The 19,059-nt window shown below is 39.8% G+C and overlaps 1 protein-coding gene across 3 annotated transcripts in view; it reads right to left on the bottom strand.

Annotated features, from left to right (window-relative positions):
- DSCAM (DS cell adhesion molecule) overlaps positions 1-19,059 on the bottom strand; it is a 731,493-nt gene that overhangs the window by 212,644 nt on the left and 499,790 nt on the right. For all 3 annotated transcript variants that reach the window (XR_011997624.1, XR_011997625.1, XM_072740401.1), the window contains exon 11: positions 5,769-5,942. Coding sequence is in view for 1 of the 3 variants with exons in the window: in XM_072740401.1 (XP_072596502.1) it covers positions 5,769-5,942 (174 nt within the window). In the remaining 2 variants the exon portion in view is untranslated. The remainder of the gene's footprint in view (positions 1-5,768; positions 5,943-19,059) is intronic.

The raw sequence follows: 19,059 nt of genomic DNA, 5'->3' as shown, positions 1-19,059 counted from the left end.
AGGAGCAGAGTATGAAGGCAGGAAGTCCTGAAGGTTGAATTGAATATCTAGGGGTAGATTCTCAAAGGTGGTGGTAGATTAACAGATGCCATCTCCAACATATTCTCCCTGGAAATGGCAAGACTCGAGTGGCCTGAGGTTCCATCCCATCACCAACATCTGTCCAGAAATGGCCAAGGTCCTGGGGCCTGACCAAAGCTGACAAGGCCTGTGTGCCTGAATCCTGGCTGCAAAGAGAGGTGGGCCTGGCACCCAGGGACCTGCCCAGGATGAGCCTGACAGAGGGAGGCCCAGAGACCACGGCCCCACTGGATCCTGTGGGTTGGTTCTGGGAGGCAGGGGTGTTCACTGGATTCTGAGAGTACCACCTCTCCAGGGACATTCCTACTCCTGTTTGATAAGGGGTGCTCTTTTCATACTGTATGCAGTGACAGAAGAGGAGCTACCTATGCACTGGGGCCTCAGATCCATTTGGAATTCAGTGTTCCTAGGAGCACACAGGCCCGGAGGCAGAAGGCTGTGAGGGGAGGGTGTAATTTTGGCACCTGGGAGAAACATTAGGGATGACAGCTAATCGTTTGAGAGACCTAGCGGTTAAGGGCAGCTCTTCTCTTATCACAATGACCAGATGCCCCAGAATCCCCATGGTCTGGGTATGGAGGGAAGAGGCTCTGTAGCCCCTGGTGGCCCTGGGGTGGGGGCTGCAGTGTTGTCCCAGAGGCCAAATAAAATAAAAAATAGAGCTTGGTCTCTGTCTTTTCTGCCAAAGTCTTTAACAACCTCTGAGGTTTTGAGTCTCTATTCCAGGGATGAGTTTTGGTAAAAGCTAAACTATAATTGAGATGATATTCACATATGAGTGAAATCATACGGTAATTGTCTTTCTCTGATTGATTTACTTCACTTAGCATAACACTCTCCAGTTCCGTCCATGTCAATGTAAATGGTAGGTATTCATCCTTTCTGATGGCTGAGGAATATTCTATCATATGAAGAATCAGAAGCAGCAAGACCAACAAAATCGAAAGGATTTGCTCTGGTTATGCTCCTATCCCACTGATTGCTGCCCCTGATCACTCGTCCCAACTTGATTGCCTCATCTCTGCCCACAGACTCCTCACATCTGATTTTGAAGGTGTGTGTGTGTGTGTGTGTGTGTGTGTGTGCGCGCGCGTTGGGAGGCTTCGCTGTCCAATCGCTCTACTATTGCAAGAGGCTCAGCCCACAATAGATGGTTCCCCGCATCTCCAGTGAGCCCCCGACAGCATGCCCAGTTGAGAGAGTTCAGGTCTTTTTTTTTTTTTTTTTTTTTTAGTTCAGGTCTTTAAAATGTGTATAAAACCCAGCACCAGCCATCCTGGGAATCCAGATCCCTCACCTGAGAACCTGCATTCATTTCCTGACATCACTTAATCGGGCAAAGTTCTCTCCTATTAAATTCAGAAATATTTGCTGCCCACTTTTTTATATGACTTACAGAAATGAGAGAATTATCATATTTTTATTTGAAGCCATGAAATTTCCTTTCTATCAAAATATTTTTCTTTCAGTTTGAAATTATCTATCTATCTATCTATCTATCTATCTATCTATCTATCTATTTATTATTGATTTGTAAACAAGTGGAGTTAGGAAAAAGATGCTGGCTGGCTGAGTTTCCGAAGGTGCCACTCCCATGGATCAATATCACATGGACAGTGAAACTACTTCCCCCTGGATCTTGGAAGTCATGTTTCCTCTTCTTTCTTCCGACCCTACAAACTTTTAATTTTCTCCTTCAGAGTGATTTTTTTGGAAATACTCCAGCACACACCACCATGAGCACCTTTGATTTCTTTTTCTCTCCGAACAACAGGATCACCTATTATTTGTATGTACTGGAATAGACACATACACAGAGTGCTTTCCGTTTTATGGTGAATCTTCACAGATTTTGTCCCATTTAATTTTCTTCCCCCGAGGAAGGTGTGATTCTTCCTATTTTGCAGGTTCAGAGAAGTAAAGCATTTTGTCCCAGATTGCTAATGAGAAGTGGAAAACCAGAAGAACCAGGCTGCTGTGGGGTGCAACCCCAGGAGTCTTTTCACCAAACCCTGGGCTCCCTGTTGATTATACTGTGCTTCATTCTCTACCCCCATGTCCATCTCACATAGGCTTTGATGAATTTACTAATTTTGACCCAGAACTTAGGGTTCCCTGCTTTTCCCCAGTGGGGTTTTCAGTTCGGGGCTACTGCGTGAGGGTAGTCAAAATAGTGCTTACCACCTCAAAGTAGACTTGCTACCAGTTTTATGTAATAAATTCCAACAATACTGAGAAATTCTTTAGTGTCTGAAAGATTGTAATCAACTGTTTGGGGAAAAGGGGGAGGAAACTTTGTCTTTTCTTTAGTGATCCCATGCAATGGTTTTCCCGGGGGATGGCCAGTGGTGTCCCTTGGAATAGATAGTTTTAGTTCATTTGGGATGATTTTTTCATGTTTATAGAGAATTCTGCGTGTGTGTGTGTCCATGGGTGTGGGTATATGCCATATTTAGGGCCTTATTAAGAAATTAAAATAAAGGGTGCCTGCGTGGCTCATTGGTTAAGCATCTAACTCTTGATTTTGGCTCAGGTCATGATTTCAGGGTCATGGGATCCAGCCCCTCCATGCTGGGTGTGGACCCTACTTAAGATTCTCTCTCTCCCTCTCCCTCTCCCTCTGCCGTCACTCATTCTCTCTCTCTCTCAAAAAAAAAAAAAAAAGGAAGAGAGAGAGAGATTGATTAAAATACAAGATCATGGGATGATGGTTCTTCCACTTCTTTTACCTGAAAGGCATCTGGGTTTGGTGTATACACACTGTAAATTGACATGAGCATGTGGATGTGTGTCTGTGTTTTAGTGCGCCCCTTCTCTCATCTATAGACGTTAACAATAAAACACTAAAGAAGGTGCCTGATGAAAGTCTGGTCACTGTCAGATGAGAAGAGCCCAGAACCTGCCTTGCTGTGGTACCAGGTATAATCTTGTTCCCATTCAGAGGGGCATTAAATCATCCGGGTATGCTGTATGCTTCAACTTCCTTCCTATTTTCTTCCTATTTTGTACACCAAGCAGGAGATCTCCCATTACTATTTGTGCTGCCTCCATGCATCCACTTTAACCCATTTAATGGTCTGGTCAAACAAATACAGGCAAAAAGGCAAAGTCATTCCCCTATTTACTGCTGTTGTTTGAATGGTATCATTTGAGAGATAGACCTATTTACCATATATCTCCTGTCTTTGTGCTTCTATATCTCTGTTTCAAATCTTTTTCTTCCCCAGAATTTAAATATTATAATTTTAAAGGGCTAAAAATACCAGGGATTTGACGCTGAACTAATTGTAAAAGTACCAAGGGTTATTAAAAATTGGTAAAATTGACTCTTCTATAAATGCCCCTCTCTGCTAATAAATGGTATGGTTTGAGGGAATCTAAAATTGGCCAACTCTAAGAACCATTTCCCTTTGATGTGTGCTCACTTTAACCATTTCCCTATCTAACTTCCTCCTCCATGTATGAGGTACAACATTCAGACAAAATTACCAACAGGTAAACAGCCTTGGGAGTTTTATTTTTATGTATGTAGGTAGGTAGCTATTTTAAGTAGAGTCCATGCACAGCGTGGAGCCCAATACGGGGCTTGAACTCATGACCCTGAGATCAAGATCTAAGCTGAGAGAATCAGATGCTTCACTGATTGCACACCCACGTACCCTGCCTTGGAATTTTGGTATCTTCTATCTGCTCTCTGTTCCCTCTCCCTCATGCTCTTGTATTTACCCTCAGGGACTGTACCTATTGAAATCCACTGTATCCTCTAGGACTGTGTTTTCACTCTTCAGTCTCTGATCCTATACACAAACATAAATCACACATTTGTCTGTGCACCTTAGTGTTCTGTACTTTTTTTCTAGTGGATTCTACTAGATAGGAGTTGGACACACTCATTCCTAATCATCCCACAAGAAAGGAAGTTCATTAAGGGCAGAGAGACATCTTTGTGGTCCCCCTCCATGCTCTACTAGTAGCACTAAGAGTGTGGGGAGAGGAAATATAGGGAAGTCAGCTTCTGCAGTTTTTTAAATTCCACCCACTTGTAAAGGATTTTTTTCCCATGAAGCCCTCCTTAATCCCTTCAAAATGACAGTTCTATCTTCCTCTGAAAGGCACATCTATGGCACATATTATATTATTTTCCATTTTGCATTAATATTAGTAAGCTCTATATTCTTCCTTGTTATCTCCTCTTCCAAAACCTAAACTCTTTCATTCATGAGGGTAAAGCCCATGGATGATGTTTTTACATCCTTTATAGGGCCTTGAATCTATTAGAGCACACCTAGGTACTTATGGAATGGAAGGATTTTTATAATTTTAAAATATATCAAAGTTACAAAAATATAATCAAATTTATAAATCAAATAAATTGGATTAAATATAATCAAATTAAAAAATAGATTTACTGGGGGAAAGGGATCAATATTGGTTACCATTGGCTCTCACCTCTTGATTTCCCTTAATATTTCATTAATTTGTTATTTTTTAAATTACTATTTCAACTTTGGACTTAAATAATATGATATGATCATTTGTCTTTAGATTTTTGCAAATCAGTTCCTCCAGACTATAAAATTTAGAAGCCAAATTTATGAGCTGGATATCTACGAAACATATTTTAAAACAACCCTGTATCAGAACTATGATTTTTTTCATGATGTAAAAGTATAGCAGATAAACAGCTTGATGTTTTCATTGTTATGTTGGAAATAATGGATTAACTAGAATAAATCTTTAGGAAAATAGAATAGATACTAATCTTTGTGCAGCCAGCTTAAATCTCTCTCTCTCTCTCTCTCTCTCTCTCTCTCTCTCTCACACACACACACACACACACACCTATACACACCACTGAGTTTCACTTTTAAATTCAATACCCCTAAAAAGTGAAATGGTAGAGGTCGTTTCCAGCCTATCAATAATACAATTAAAATAAAAAAGAGAAAGGTTGATCAAAGCCTTGTCAGGAAGAAATCACAATTTTTCCAACAAATTATATACATGGACAAAGACAAGTCATTCACTGTAAACTAGATGCACAGCCATTTGCTAAAAAGCAGTACTCAGTAAAAGTTGGCCCACTCTGTCCTTTCTTTGGTGGTTCAGTTCCCAACGTATAAAAATAATTTCATTATATGTTGCCCTCTCCTACAAAATGGGTCAGTAATATGGACCCTAGGTATAGAGTTACATGTTTCTGTTTTATTGTAGTTATGTTTCTTTGGTAATAAGGTTTCCGGTTGCTTGATTTCATAAGGATCTTTAAAAGGAAACCTACGGACAAGCCAGCTTGCAAATAATAAAATGCATGGAAACAGACCTTGGGAAAGAGCACATTTGAGAATACATGTTAGGCTTTTCCACAATAAAAACAGAGCAGGAATGCGGGTGCTAAAGGCAGAGGCCCACTCACCTGCTAGGTTGCCCAGAGACTGTACCTGACCATAGGAACCAAAAGAGGAGGAGCGTGTGGCCTCAGATACTGGGACACAAGGTCAGGCTATTGCAACTGGCTGGATTTTTGCCCTCGCCTTCAGCTGTGTTCCTGGGGGGGCAAAACCTCAAACCTCAGCTATAGCGAACCAAGGTCTTGTTTTGTTTTTAATCAAGTGTGTATGGAGACAATTGCAAATTTAAGCACAAAAAGACCTATTTAGGTAAAACAAAGCATTCTTCTTCCTTACTTTTCACCGTGAGGTACATGGACTTGCTGACGTCCGCGCCCACATCGTTGCTGACCTTGCACAGGTAGTAGCCGCTGTCTTCCTCCACGACATGCTTGATCAACAAGGACCCGTTGCTCAGGACCTGAATTCGGCCATTGAGGGCAATTGGTTGGAACTGGGGAACCCCAGCACCTGAAGTACAATAGAAAGGAGGGAGAATTATGCAATGTGAGCAAATATGGGGAGACGGTGAGGTCAAGTTCACCAGACTAGTAAAGAGAAAGGAGGGATATTTAGCAAACAGGGCAATCATGAGATCCAACAATTTTTTTTCCAATGTAGAAATTCCTGTTTACAGAGAAATACATTTACTTCAAATGTACTATTTCAAACCTGAGAGAAAGAGTAAGAGACCTTATAGGTAGTTTCTACATAAAAAGCCAAGTGTGATGAGTGTTAAGTAGCTGATAAATTATTCAAAGGCATCGCTGTGGAATGAGCACAGAAGTAGATGTATCTCCTGAGACTAAATAGAAGCCTTGTGTCCCCAGGGAATTAATATGAATGTAAACAAGGAGTGCTCCAGGGACACGGCATTTGAAGACTTCACTTGCTGCACACACCTGAGTCTACAAAGAGAATATAAGTATTGCAGGTTTCTCTTCTAAGCACAGTCATATATTTCAGTCTAGAAACACATGCATGTTAATATTATTTAGAGTTATTTAAATAAATAAGTCAGGTCAGGCCATTAAGATAGCACAGATTTAAAACATCACTTTCCTCTGAGTATTGCACTCAAGGTGATAATTCTGTGGTCATAGATGTGACATGACTCATAGGGGAGATTCTTATGAAACTAAATATTTTAGAAATAATGAAAAGTAGGACTACGGTCTGGGAAGAGTTCAGGGAAGATGATGGTTTCAATTTACTTATTATGTTACTTGCCCCTGTGTGAGGGGCATTGGGTGGTACTAGGAGGACATGATCCAAGCCTTGAAGAGCTCACAGAACCTCTCTATTTTGTGACCTGAGTGTGAGGATTTGGGGAGAGAGTGCAGGGCTGAGAACCAATTCTATCTTCCTGGAGAAAACCCATAACATGAGCCAGGCATGTACTCTAGAAATGGCATGCTGGTCTCCATGGCCCCAGATCCTGCATGGAAGCTAAGCACGTGCCTTATCACCATAATCTTCATGCAGGAAACTTCAGACTTCACATCTGGGGACAGGAGAAGGAGACGCTTCCTCCTGCTGTCTCTACACCAAACTGACCTCTTACCTATTGGCATGTCTCAGTTCACAGTGGCAGAGACTATGGCCGTGACTTCCCTTCCCTCATTTCTACACCAGGAATCCCAGCCCCAACAAAGAGTCAGGGGAATTTATAATGTATCAAGGGGACATTTTTTTTTTCACTAAATAAGGACAAGTAGAATCCCTATGACAGCTGGTTTCTATTAGAACAGAACTGTTACAGAGGAAATATGAAAACTTGAATTAAAAAAAAAAAAAGAGTTCCACTACTGCTAAGTATAGAGAAAGACACAAAAGAATGTCACATCCATTCTAACAACAAAGAAGAGAGCCTTTAATCTACAAAATCATTCTTTGAAGAACACAGAAAATTGAAGTCACTGGTGACTAGGTCAACTCAACTCTTGCAAAGAGTTAAAAGCCCTGCAAGGAGATGTGGAGTACATAAAAAATTCCATCTTTGGCATAAAACAGACAAGAAGTAAAAAACTGGAAATAAACATAACCTGCCACAATCTCTACTTTTCTTTTATGCACCAGTTCCAGAATTCAATAAAATATTAAGAGACACACAAAAAAGCAAGAAAGAAGGACCAGAGAAAAAGGTATCAACAGAACTTTGGCATGGAGCTCTCAGACAGGGACTTTATAATAATTATGATTAACACCCATAAACAGGTGAGGGTTCAGAAAGAATCTTAAAACTATAAAAGAGGCAGAGTGATAAAAACAAAAAAAAACCCCACAATATTAGATGTGAAGAAATGCTTAAACAAGCTAATTGGGAAAAAAAATAATGAATTTGAAGCTAGGTGGATGGAAAACATGCAAAGTTCAAGAAAAAGTGCAAAAGGGTGAAAAATACAAAATGGATTGTCCTGCAGTTCTGAAAGTATATCAAATGCTCTAACATTGAGAATTATAGTTTCAAAAAGAGAAGAAAGGAGCAAAAGAAAGAAAACTTGAAATACAGAGGACTTGAATACCACTATTTATCGATTTGACTTAACTGACATTTACAGAACTCTGCATCCCACAACAGCATAATACATACTGGTTTTGAGGGGACATTTGACACTTATCAAAATAGACGATATTGTTAGTCATAATACAAATCTCAGTAGATGTTATGAGATAAAAATAAAACATGTTATGTTCTACTTTCATAGCAAAACTAAAATTGAAACCAATAACAAATATATCTGGAAAAAAAACCAAATATTTGAAAATCAAACAACACATTTGTAAATAACTCATGAGTCAAAGAAGAAATTACCAAGTGATTAGAAAAATACATATATTTTGAGTTGAAAAATTATAAAAATACCGTAACAAAATTTGTGGTATATAGCTAAAAGCAATACTTAGATGGAAGATGGTAGTATTAAATTATTGTATTAGAAAAGGAAGGAGATCACAAATCAACTATCTAAGCATCCACCTTACGTTATTCTGAGAAGGGCAAGGAAAACCCAAAGTGAGGAGGAGGAAGAAAATAATAAAGAGGAAAATTGAAATTGGTGAAACACAAAACAGAAAAACAATAGAGAAAATCAATAAAACCAAAAGTCAGTTCCTTGAAAAAAGAAAAACAATATAATAAGTGAGTTCCAGCTGGACAGCTGATGAAGAAAAGACACAAGTTACAAATAACCATAATGAAAGAGGCCATCACTACAGCACCTACTTGAATTAAAAGGATGATAGCAGCATATCAGAAATAACTTTGTGCTGGTGAATTTGATAAATTAAACAGATACATTTCTTGAAAGACACAAACTATCAAAGAGCACTCAATAAAAGGTGGGTAAAGTTAATAGTCCTATATCTACAGGTAAATTTAACTTATAGTTAAAAGCCTTCCACAAATAACACCCAAAGCCCTGGCAGCTTCGCTAGTAAATATTGCTTAACACTTAGAGAAGAAATACAACCAATTTTACACAAACTCTTACAGAAAATATAAAATCACTTTACAACTGACTTTATGAGGCAAGCATCCTCTTGGTACCAAAGTCAGACAAAAATCTTATGAGAAGAGAGAACTACAGACCAATATTCCTAATGAGCACAGACATAAATATCCTTAGCCAACCATTACCAAATCAGATATATCAACATACACACAATAATGTATCAACCAAATGAGATTTACTCCAGGAATGTAAGGTTGGTTTAAATTCAGAAATTAGTCAATGAAACTCACTATATCAACAGATCAAAAAGAAATACAATGTCACCAATTGAATACACACAATTTTTTTTTACAGAATTCAACATCATAATAAAATCTCATAGCAAACTAGAAAGAAGATGAATTAGCCTGATAAAAGGTTTCTACAGAAAACTTGTAATGAAATCATCCATAATCTAAAAGAACCTACAAGTAATTGCTTGAATCATAGTGAGCTTAGCAAAGTCATGGGATATATCAATATACAATTCAAAATTAATTTTGTTTATACATATATTAGTAACAAGCAGTTGGAAATTGAAATAAAAAATAATACATTTGCATAAAAGATGAAGTGTTTAGAGATTCATTTGAAATGGTATGTACAAGACTGGCCCACTAAGGATTACAAATGTTCTTGCCAACAATATATTTTTTTAAAGATTTTATTTATTCATTTATGAGAGACACACAGAGAGAGGCAGAGACACAGGCAAAGAGAGAAGCAGGCTCCATGCAAGGAGCCTGATGTGGGACTCGAATCCTGGGAATCCAGGATCATGCCCTGAGCCAAAGGCAGCTCAACAGCTGAGCCACCCAGGCATCCCATTGCCAACAATATTTTTATTTTTTTTTATTTTTTATTTTTTATTTTTTTTTTAATTTTTATTTATTTATGATAGTCACACAGAGAGAGAGAGAGAGGCAGAGACATAGGCAGAGGGAGAAGCAGGCTCCATGCACCGGGAGCCTGATGTGGGATTCGATCCTGGGTCTCCAGGATCGCGCCCTGGGCCAAAGGCAAGCGCCAAACCACTGCGCCACCCAGGGATCCCCCAACAATATTTTTAATTTAAATTCAAATAGACAAAAATAAATAAATAAATAAATAAATAAATAAATAAATAAATAAATAAATAAATTCAAATAGACAACATATAGTACATCATTCATTTCAGATGTAGTGTTCAATAATTTCTCAGTTGCCTATAATACCCAGTGCTCATCCCATCATGTGCCCTCCTTCATGCCCATCACCCAGTTACCCCATCCCCCCACCCACCTCCCATCCAGCAACCCTCAGTTTGTGTCCTAGGCTAAGAGTCTCTCATGGTTTTTCTCCCTCTCTGATGACTTCCCATTCAGTTTTCCCTCTCTCCCCCTATGATCCTCTGCACTGTTTCTTATATTCCACGTATGAGTGAAACCATTTGATAATTGTCTTTCTCTGATTGACTTATTTTGCTCAACATAATACCCTCCAGTTCCATCCACATTGTTGCAAAGGGCAAGATTTCATGCCGTTTCAGCCATTTTTTTAATGGCTGAGTAGCATTCCATTGTATAAATATATATATATATACCACATCTTCTTTATCCATTCTTCTATTGATGGACATCTGAACTCTTTTCATACTTTGTCTTGTGGATATTGCTGTTATAAACATTGGGGTGCAGGTGACCCTTCAGATCAATACATTTGTATCTTTGTACATCTGTACAATTATCCAGCGGTGTAATTGCTGATCATTGGGTAGATCTATTTTTAACTTTTTGAGGAACCTCTCTACTGTTTTCGAGAATGGAAAGTAATGAAGACCCAATCAATTAAGCATGACACCATGCTCATGGATAAAAATTCTCAATATAAACAATAGGAAAGTAATGAAGACCCAATCAATTAAGCATGACACCATGCTCATGGATAAAAATTCTCAATATAAACAATAGGAGCAAATCTTTTTCCATAAAGGGCCAAATAGTAAATATTTTAGGCTTTATAGGCTACACTACTACAATTACATACTTCTGCCACTAGAATACAAGAGTAGCTGCAGGAAATATACAAACAAAATAGTGTAATTGGGCTCCAATAACACCTATTTAGAAAGACTGCTTGTGGGCAGGATTTGACTCATACCCCTTATCTAGCTGACACGTGGTTTCAAGGTGTGTAAGGAACACACAGCTGTAAGATAAGTGTAAAGTTGGAAGGTGGAACATATAAAAATAATATATATATATGGATTAGTTTTGCGTCACATATCTGATGTATGAAATATCATAACAAACATAACTTAAGTGGAAAAAAATTTAAATTTATATTGCTCTTAAAGAATTCAAAATCAGGTATGAGAAGTTCTAAAGACATAATAGTATTTTTCTTTTATAATTCCAACATGTTGCTTTCCACAGTATCAGCTACTGAATATTTTCTGAAGTGAGACAAAATGAACAAAACCAATCTTAATCCATTCACCCTTTGGGAATAGAGTTGTCAAAATGTAGAAAATGTAAACTTAGAAACACGTATAAGATGTATCCTTTAAAATTAATTTACATAAAAGTCACAGAAGATTTTAACAAATATTTCATGAATTATGAACATGTCAGTAAACCAATGATTGATTTTGAAAAAAAAAAAATTAATGAAAGCTACCTGCCAGCTTACCTAGTATGGTATAAAACACGAGAATCCCATATTAGGGATCTGAGAATTTTTGGTCAAAAATTCAAACAGTAAAAAGTAAATGTCCTCTTTTACTCCTCATGTCCCCAATCTCATAATTTTTCTTTCCTAGCATTTAGTAAGCCCATATAAAAATATGCTATGTTTTTACATAAATAGGATTTATTGTTCAATTACTGAGCACCTTCTGTGGAGCAGATACTGTGTGTAGCTATTCTCACAAAAGACTGTTTCCTCTATTTCAATCCTTCTCTCTCTCTCTGAGGCTAGTGGACTCACTTTGGGGAATGTGAGCTACCTTATGGAGAGAATCCAATAAGGGTGTCCTCTAACCAACAGTCTTTGAGGACCTGAATCCTGCCACACAGCACAACAACCACATGAGTGGGCTTGGGGGGAGACTCTTCCCAGGTTGAACTTTGACATGACTGCCTCCCTGACCAACACTTTAATTGCAGTGGTGGGAGAGACCTTGAACCAGAGGACTCAGTTAAGTCATACACAGATTCCAGATCCACAGAACATACGGAGAGAATAAATTTGCTTTATTTCAAGCCACTAATTTTGGGGGTAATTCGTTATAGAGCAACAGATCATCCATACACTGAGAAACTAGATAATAAGGTAACCTTTTGGTTGCTCAGTGTTCTCACCCGTAGAAGTGGAGATAATACAGAAACTCCTTCAAGGACCCCTTCTACTTATCAGTCAATCCACCAGTAGAATGGTAGGTGATCTCTTGGGTTAAGGCCTGGAGTGGAAACTTGCTTGTTTATGGTTGAAATACATGGCTAAGGTACTTACTGAAAGATACATCAGTTTCATTTCCATCAGTGCTGGCTGAAGGTTCATTTTTTCCTCATGCATGTACATGACTGATCTTTTTGATCTTCATCAATAAAGTATATATCTCATTTTAATTTGCACATTTTGACTATTTTAATATTTTTCTTTGTTTTTGAACATCTTTTCATGAATGTATTGGCAATTTGTACCTTTTTTTTTTTTTTTTTTTGTGAAGAGTCCATCCACAGTCTTGGCCTAGGTATCTACTGGACTTTCTTTTTCTTCTTTATTTGCCAAAGCACTTTGGATCTTAAAAAGTGTTTCTATATTCCTATTTTACATAAATTTATTGTTATTCTTTTTAAAATCAGAATTAGATGTCAAATATTATCAACTATCTTTTATTATCTATTGAAATTATCATGTGCTTTTTCTCCAATAAAAGTTGATTGTATGTTTTAAAAATTTGGTTTTATAAATTGTAAAATTCCTTCTTATGGATAACATCTTCTTTAGGGTCAGTATAAAAGGATATATTAGAACTTAGAATCAAAGAAAAAGCCTGTAATTTTTATTTAAGAACTTAAATTTGGTCCACATTTTGAAAATCTGTAATGGCTATTGATGCCTTTCCCAAAGTTAACTGCAAGAAGAGAGCTAGATCTAGTTCAAAACATGCAGCCTAAAAATTCAGCCAAATGTAGGATTTAAAGAATATATCCATAAGACAGAAAACCAGGAAATCTGAAGATGCAATGGGATTTGTAAATTGTGTAAAACTATGTACAAGACCCTAAAAAATCTAATGAAATGCTGATAGAGAGTATGAGCTGGTTATAGGATCATTCATGTAAAAAACGTTAGTTTTCTTTTCCTTGAAGAATTTTCAACAGAAAAATACTTGTTATATTTGACACATTTATACCAAAGAATTACAATATAGGATTTAACTATGTTGCTAAGATGTCTAAATTAAATAGCGGACAAGGATTATCTATTAATTCCTATCTAGACTGAGAGAAGCCTCTTCATTACTAAAAGGTCTTAACAAAGACAGAAATAAAATATAAATGCATTTGGAAAAACATTAAATGTTTTTTTCATGAGGAAATGAACCTCACTTGAAGGGTCACACAATTTATAAATCTGATCATACTTACTAAACAGAATAATAGCGAACCAATTCATCTACCATAAGTACAGCAGTCCAAGGCTTAGTATTTGTTTAATTTGAGGGAAGTAGACTTTGTCACAGTTTGATACAATTATTGGTCATCCACTTTAGGTTTATCATTATTTTATAAAGAGCAAAATTTTACATGGTGCATACAATTTTCAAAATTCTGTAATCTTGTTGGCATGAGGCAAGCACTCTGGATAATTAGCTAGAAGATACACTATAGCAGCCAGAAGTCATTAATTAAAAAGCTGTCAATTTTCTGTGGATAGCTGGGGTCAAGTGGGGACAATTTTAATGTTCTATTACACGAAAGGAAAATGTTAAAGCATTATGTAAGGCACATACTGAATTACTGGGGGTGTTAATGCTGTGTGACCTTACTTATTTATGGAAAGATATGCTTAGCAGTGTTTCCAAGGACTGAGGGAGTGGGCACAGGGTGAAGAGAACAGCCAAGTGTCACCAAGGGAACCCACTTTGAAGGCAACAGTGAAGATGGTGATTGAGTCACCTTTTCTTCCACTCTTGAGTTGTTGCTGGTCTGTAACAAGAGCACTTGACTAAGAGTCAAAAGAACTGGAAATTTACAAACTGTGCCCCTGAGGAAGTAGCTTACTCTTTCTGCACCCTTAATTTCATCTCATATGAAATGAAGAACAATGCATTTCCATGCTCTATAGATTGTTGTCCACCAAAGGAGGCAAGGGTCTATGAGTGTGAATATAAATACCCACACAAGAACCAAAGAAGTTTGTCAAAGACCACAAGCAGAGAGTCTCTCCAGAAGGGCCGAATAACATTGATTTGAAGTCAAACAGAACCATGGATGGAAGGAGATCTCTCTACGTTCCCTGGTCTGTAAGTTTAGGAGCACAGCCCTCTACACCAGGGAATCAAAAACATAATCTCTTTTATCCTTATGGAGAGGATGGTGTTTCCCAGAGGAATGAGTTTTCTTTGCTTGCACAGGGAGGAGGTTTTCCTTGTCTGGGAAGAGTTGGTGGGTTGCAGGAGTGAGTAGCTATGAAGACAGATGTGGCGATGGGAGGGGGAAGGGGAAGTAGCAACAGCAGCAGCATCATACCTGCTCCAGGGTGAGCAGCTGCAAAAGGAACCACTGCTCAGTGACTGGGTGCTGAGTTCTGGTGTCTTGTTCTGGAGACGCCCCCAGAAGTGGGCAGAGGCAAAATCCAGAGGCACTGCTCCAAGGTTCTGGCTGGAGAGCTATTTCCAAGCCCAGAGAAAGAAGCTTCTGGACTGTACAGTGTAGGCATGTGACGTTTTGCCCACATGCTTGTCTCTATGTCCATATCAGATACTGTCTTTCTACCCTCAGCCTCCTGGTTCCCTTCTCATCACTTCCCTAAATTATAGGGACTGGAAGCCAGAAAAAAAAACATTTCCTGCTGAATTGTCACCAGGCTCTGGTTTGTGTTTCACCAGTGAAAGACACGGGAATACAGTTTGGAAGGTGCAGGGAAGGAAAAAAAAACCCACCATCCTCCTTCAGAAGCAATAAGCTGGGGCACAGGTGGATACCGAATGTCACTTCCGGGAGAACCTATCACTGCTCACCTGCCAGACGCAGCTCTAGCCACAGATGGGAGCAGCTTCTCACAATCCCCATATTTCTCGAGTTCCTTAAAGGTAGCTGGGTTTATCCCACACTTCCCAAAATTTTGCATGAATCTAATTCCCGGTATTAAATCCTTTCTTGATAAAGCACCTGAAGTGGGACAGCATTAAGGTTACCTGTTTTGTAGATCTGCATATAATTGTGCTCACTGTGCAGTTCAGTCCCCTTCCCTTCATCCCTTTATGTCTGTACTGAAGGCGGTTCTCTAGGGGAAACCACTTCACTTAGGTGGACTAGCTTCGTACCTGCCCAGGTCTTAACGAGACCCACTAGCTTGGCATGCCAACTGCACGACTTTAACTCTATACCTAACTGGCAAGGACTCCATAAGTAAGATGGAACACTTGGCCCCTCATGCGTATATTAAAAAATAGAACCATGAACTGACATGAGTCAGCACTTGCTGACAGGATGTGTGACCCTGCCTGGAGTTTAAATGGCTGTATGATGCTGATGCCACCATCCATGGCTTTGCATTGGAATTGTGGGCTGGCAGGAGCCCCTGCAGCTGCATCGAGCACACAAGGCCTTCAGCTACCTCTTCCCTGGAGCAAGAGCTCCCCAGACACTTGCTCCTGGTGTGGCTGTCTTCATCGATAGAAGCAACGAGGAAGAGGACAGAGGAAGGAACAGAGAGAAAGAAGGGAAGGGAGGGCAAGATGGGCCTGGAGCCTGTTGTCCTGGTGACCCTAGTGCCGTCTTAGGGAAACTGCAACTTCTGTGGGTTGGGGTAGGGAGCAGTAAGTATCTTAGAGCACCTCTCAGGGCCATGAGGCTCCACTCAATTTTGCACAGACGAAGGCAGAAGATTTTCATCCCTGGTGAGTTTTACTCTACCATCAAAGGAAGAAAGCAAAACAGTATGTTGAGTACTGAACCCCTCTCTTCTACACACAATTCTTTTCCACGAACTCACTATGCTCAGTGAGACTCATCGTCCCCATGTGGGGACCATATAAGTGGGGCTGCTTTTTCCTCATACAGGGAGCCCTACATTAGGCCTTGAAGCTGTGGGTTTATTTTCACCACTATGTCCTGGGGAGAGGCTGTCTTCTTCTTAGATGCTTTGAGCTCTTTCCCTGTATTAATTTCAGATTCTTGTCACATATTTATGGGCTAGTAGGAACAGGAACTCCGGCTAGCAGTTGGGCCTGGCTGTGCCTAGTCCACAAGCTTGAAGTAGATATTACTGGAAAGACATAGGAAGTTTGCTGTTGGTCCAGCAAACCAAAGGCAGAGGAGAGGTTGAACCCATGGGGTTAGAGACTCCGGGGCACTCTACCCACACAAAGAGCAGGATAAGTGGTGAGCCCAGGAGCACCTGAGGGACTTGTCCCACGCTGCATGTTCTTCATGTCACCCTGAGACACAGGCCTTGGGGGGCTGTGAATGGCCCTGGGATGTCACCTTGACCTTGGGAGGGAGGCATCCGGGGACAAGCCCCTGAAGTAGGAGGGGGCTCCAGAGAGGTCACTTGAGCAGTTTGACCAAATACTAAGCATAGCATTTGTTTCTTAGTCCGGAATTGAGCAGAGTGAATGGCAACACCCAGAGAACTGTTCCAAGTGTCAGCTTTTATTTCTATGGATTTAAAAAATTAACTTATTTTATTTAAATTTAATTAGTTATCATATAGTGTATTATTAGTTTCAGAGGTGATTTATCAGTCTCATATAACACCTGGTCAAGTGCCTTCCTTAATGCCCATACCCCAGTTACCCAATCCCCCACCCCCCCTCCCCTCCAGCAACCCTCAGTTTGTTTCCTAGAGTTAAAAGTATCTTGTGGTTTTCCCCCCTCTCTGATTTCATCTTATTTTATTTTTCCTCCCTTCCCTTATGATCGTCTCCTTTGCTTCTTGAAATTCCACATATGAGTGAGATTGTGTGATGATTATCTTTTTCCGATTGACTTATTTCACTCAACATTTCTGTGGATTTCTAACCATAGAGTCAAGTCCCTGTTGGCCTCTCTAAAGAGTCTACAACAAGAGAGGAGGGTTAGGGCAGGGGGTTTGACATCAAGCAGAAGAGGACACTCCTGGGACCTTGGTGGTGAGGGACAGCCAGGCCCTCTGACAGATGGCACCTGTGAATGGCTCTCTGGGTACAGTGGCGATGACTGAACACAAGCAAAACTGCCTTGCACGAAGCAGTGGTGGATGCTCTGAAGTCTCCAGGGAAAACTGCTGCTGGGGAAGCTTCGCTCCCATGTGAATGTGCCTTTGCTGAGGGAGAAAAGGACACAAGTAGAGGCGGGGAGAGAAGCAATCTGAGAGCAACAGGCAAGTCAAGCAGGGCCCCACCCCAACTGCTGGCTTCCGTGTGCCCTAGAGAGTGGAAGAAAATAGGAAATCTTCCAAATTAGGGGCAACCTCTCCTTCCCTGGGAGAAGAGACACAGGTGGCCCAGATGCCACCCAGAAAACTGAAAAGGACCAAAGACACTTTTTGACAGAAGCTTACAAAGACTCATTCCCAGAGGCACACAGAGAGAAAGCAATTACATTATAATGGACATTTTAAAAAAGATTTAAATAACTAGTGTCCATGATATTGGCTGGGAAGTCTAGATATTTCAATGAGGCCCTTCTTCTCCACATAAATCTTTAAGTTCACTACAATCTCCCAAAGTTTTCAGAATAACTTTTTCTGGAACTTGAGAAGATTGTCCTAACATTCATCTAGAAGAAATAAAAAAAAAAACCAAAAAACAAAACTTCATGTGAGAAACACAGAACATTTTTAGAAAGCAAATGAGGAGAGTATCACTGTACTGGATGATAAAACGTATTTGGAAGAGTTAACCCTCTAAGACACATGGTCCTGATGCCAGAATGGACAGAGTAAAAGAGAAGATCATAAACAAACGTCAGTGGAGACATTTTTTCCCCCATAGGCTACAAAGCAGTTCATGTTAGTGGGGGAAATGTTGGGCTATTCAATATATGGTTTTAGGACAACTGGCTACCCATGTGAGCTGAGGATGATGACAGATGATGTTATTGACTAATTGCTATGTGCCAGGCAGCAGCATAAATGCTTTCTATGAATCATCTTACTAAATCATTGCATTAATCCCCTTATTTCATCTGCCAGACACAACGAGGAAGCCGTGGTTCACACAGGTTAAGTAATTTTCCTGCAGTGACACAGCCAGACTGTGTTGTGTCTGGAGGGGTCTGAACTCAGGTGAGTCTCTTAACTGATGAGTTCTTAACCGCTTCTCCTAGATTCCCGCTTCACTGATTTTTCTAAAAGAAAGCCCAAATTTAATACAGCTTAGAATATAAACAATAGGGTTTAGGGTTTACAGAAGGCAGCATAAAACAAGCATTTCCTCTCTTCCTGGAAATCATACAAGCACAAGTAGGAGAAAGAGGGATGGAAAATCTCAACCACAAAGTAGGTAAATGGTCAACCAAAAGTGTACCTCGAGCAAAGCTGTGTGCACAAAGGCAAGGACAGGGGCACCCGGGTGTATTCAGGGGTTGAAGGTCTGCCTTTGGCCCAGGTCATGATTCTGGGGTCCCGGGATCAAGTTCTACATTGGGGTCCCCGTAGGGAGCCTGTTTCTCCCTCTGCCTATGTCTCTGCCTCCCTCCATGTTTCTCATGAGTAAATAAATAAAATCTTAAAAAAAAAAAAAAAAAAAAAAAGGACAGGGACAGAGGGCCATGGCTGTGAATCTGAGCAAGCATCAGCAAAGGATGTGTTGTCAGAGTTGGGGGCACCTCTGGGGGGCACTCCGGGCACCAGGGACTACAGTGTGCCCAGGTTGGGTGGGGCAGGAGCTTCCCTGCACC

This window comes from Vulpes vulpes, chromosome 15, assembly GCF_048418805.1.
Source record: "Vulpes vulpes isolate BD-2025 chromosome 15, VulVul3, whole genome shotgun sequence".
Taxonomy (NCBI): Eukaryota; Metazoa; Chordata; class Mammalia; order Carnivora; family Canidae; genus Vulpes; species Vulpes vulpes.
Note: the sequence above shows the minus strand (reverse complement) of the source record. Positions and strands in the feature narration are given on the sequence as shown.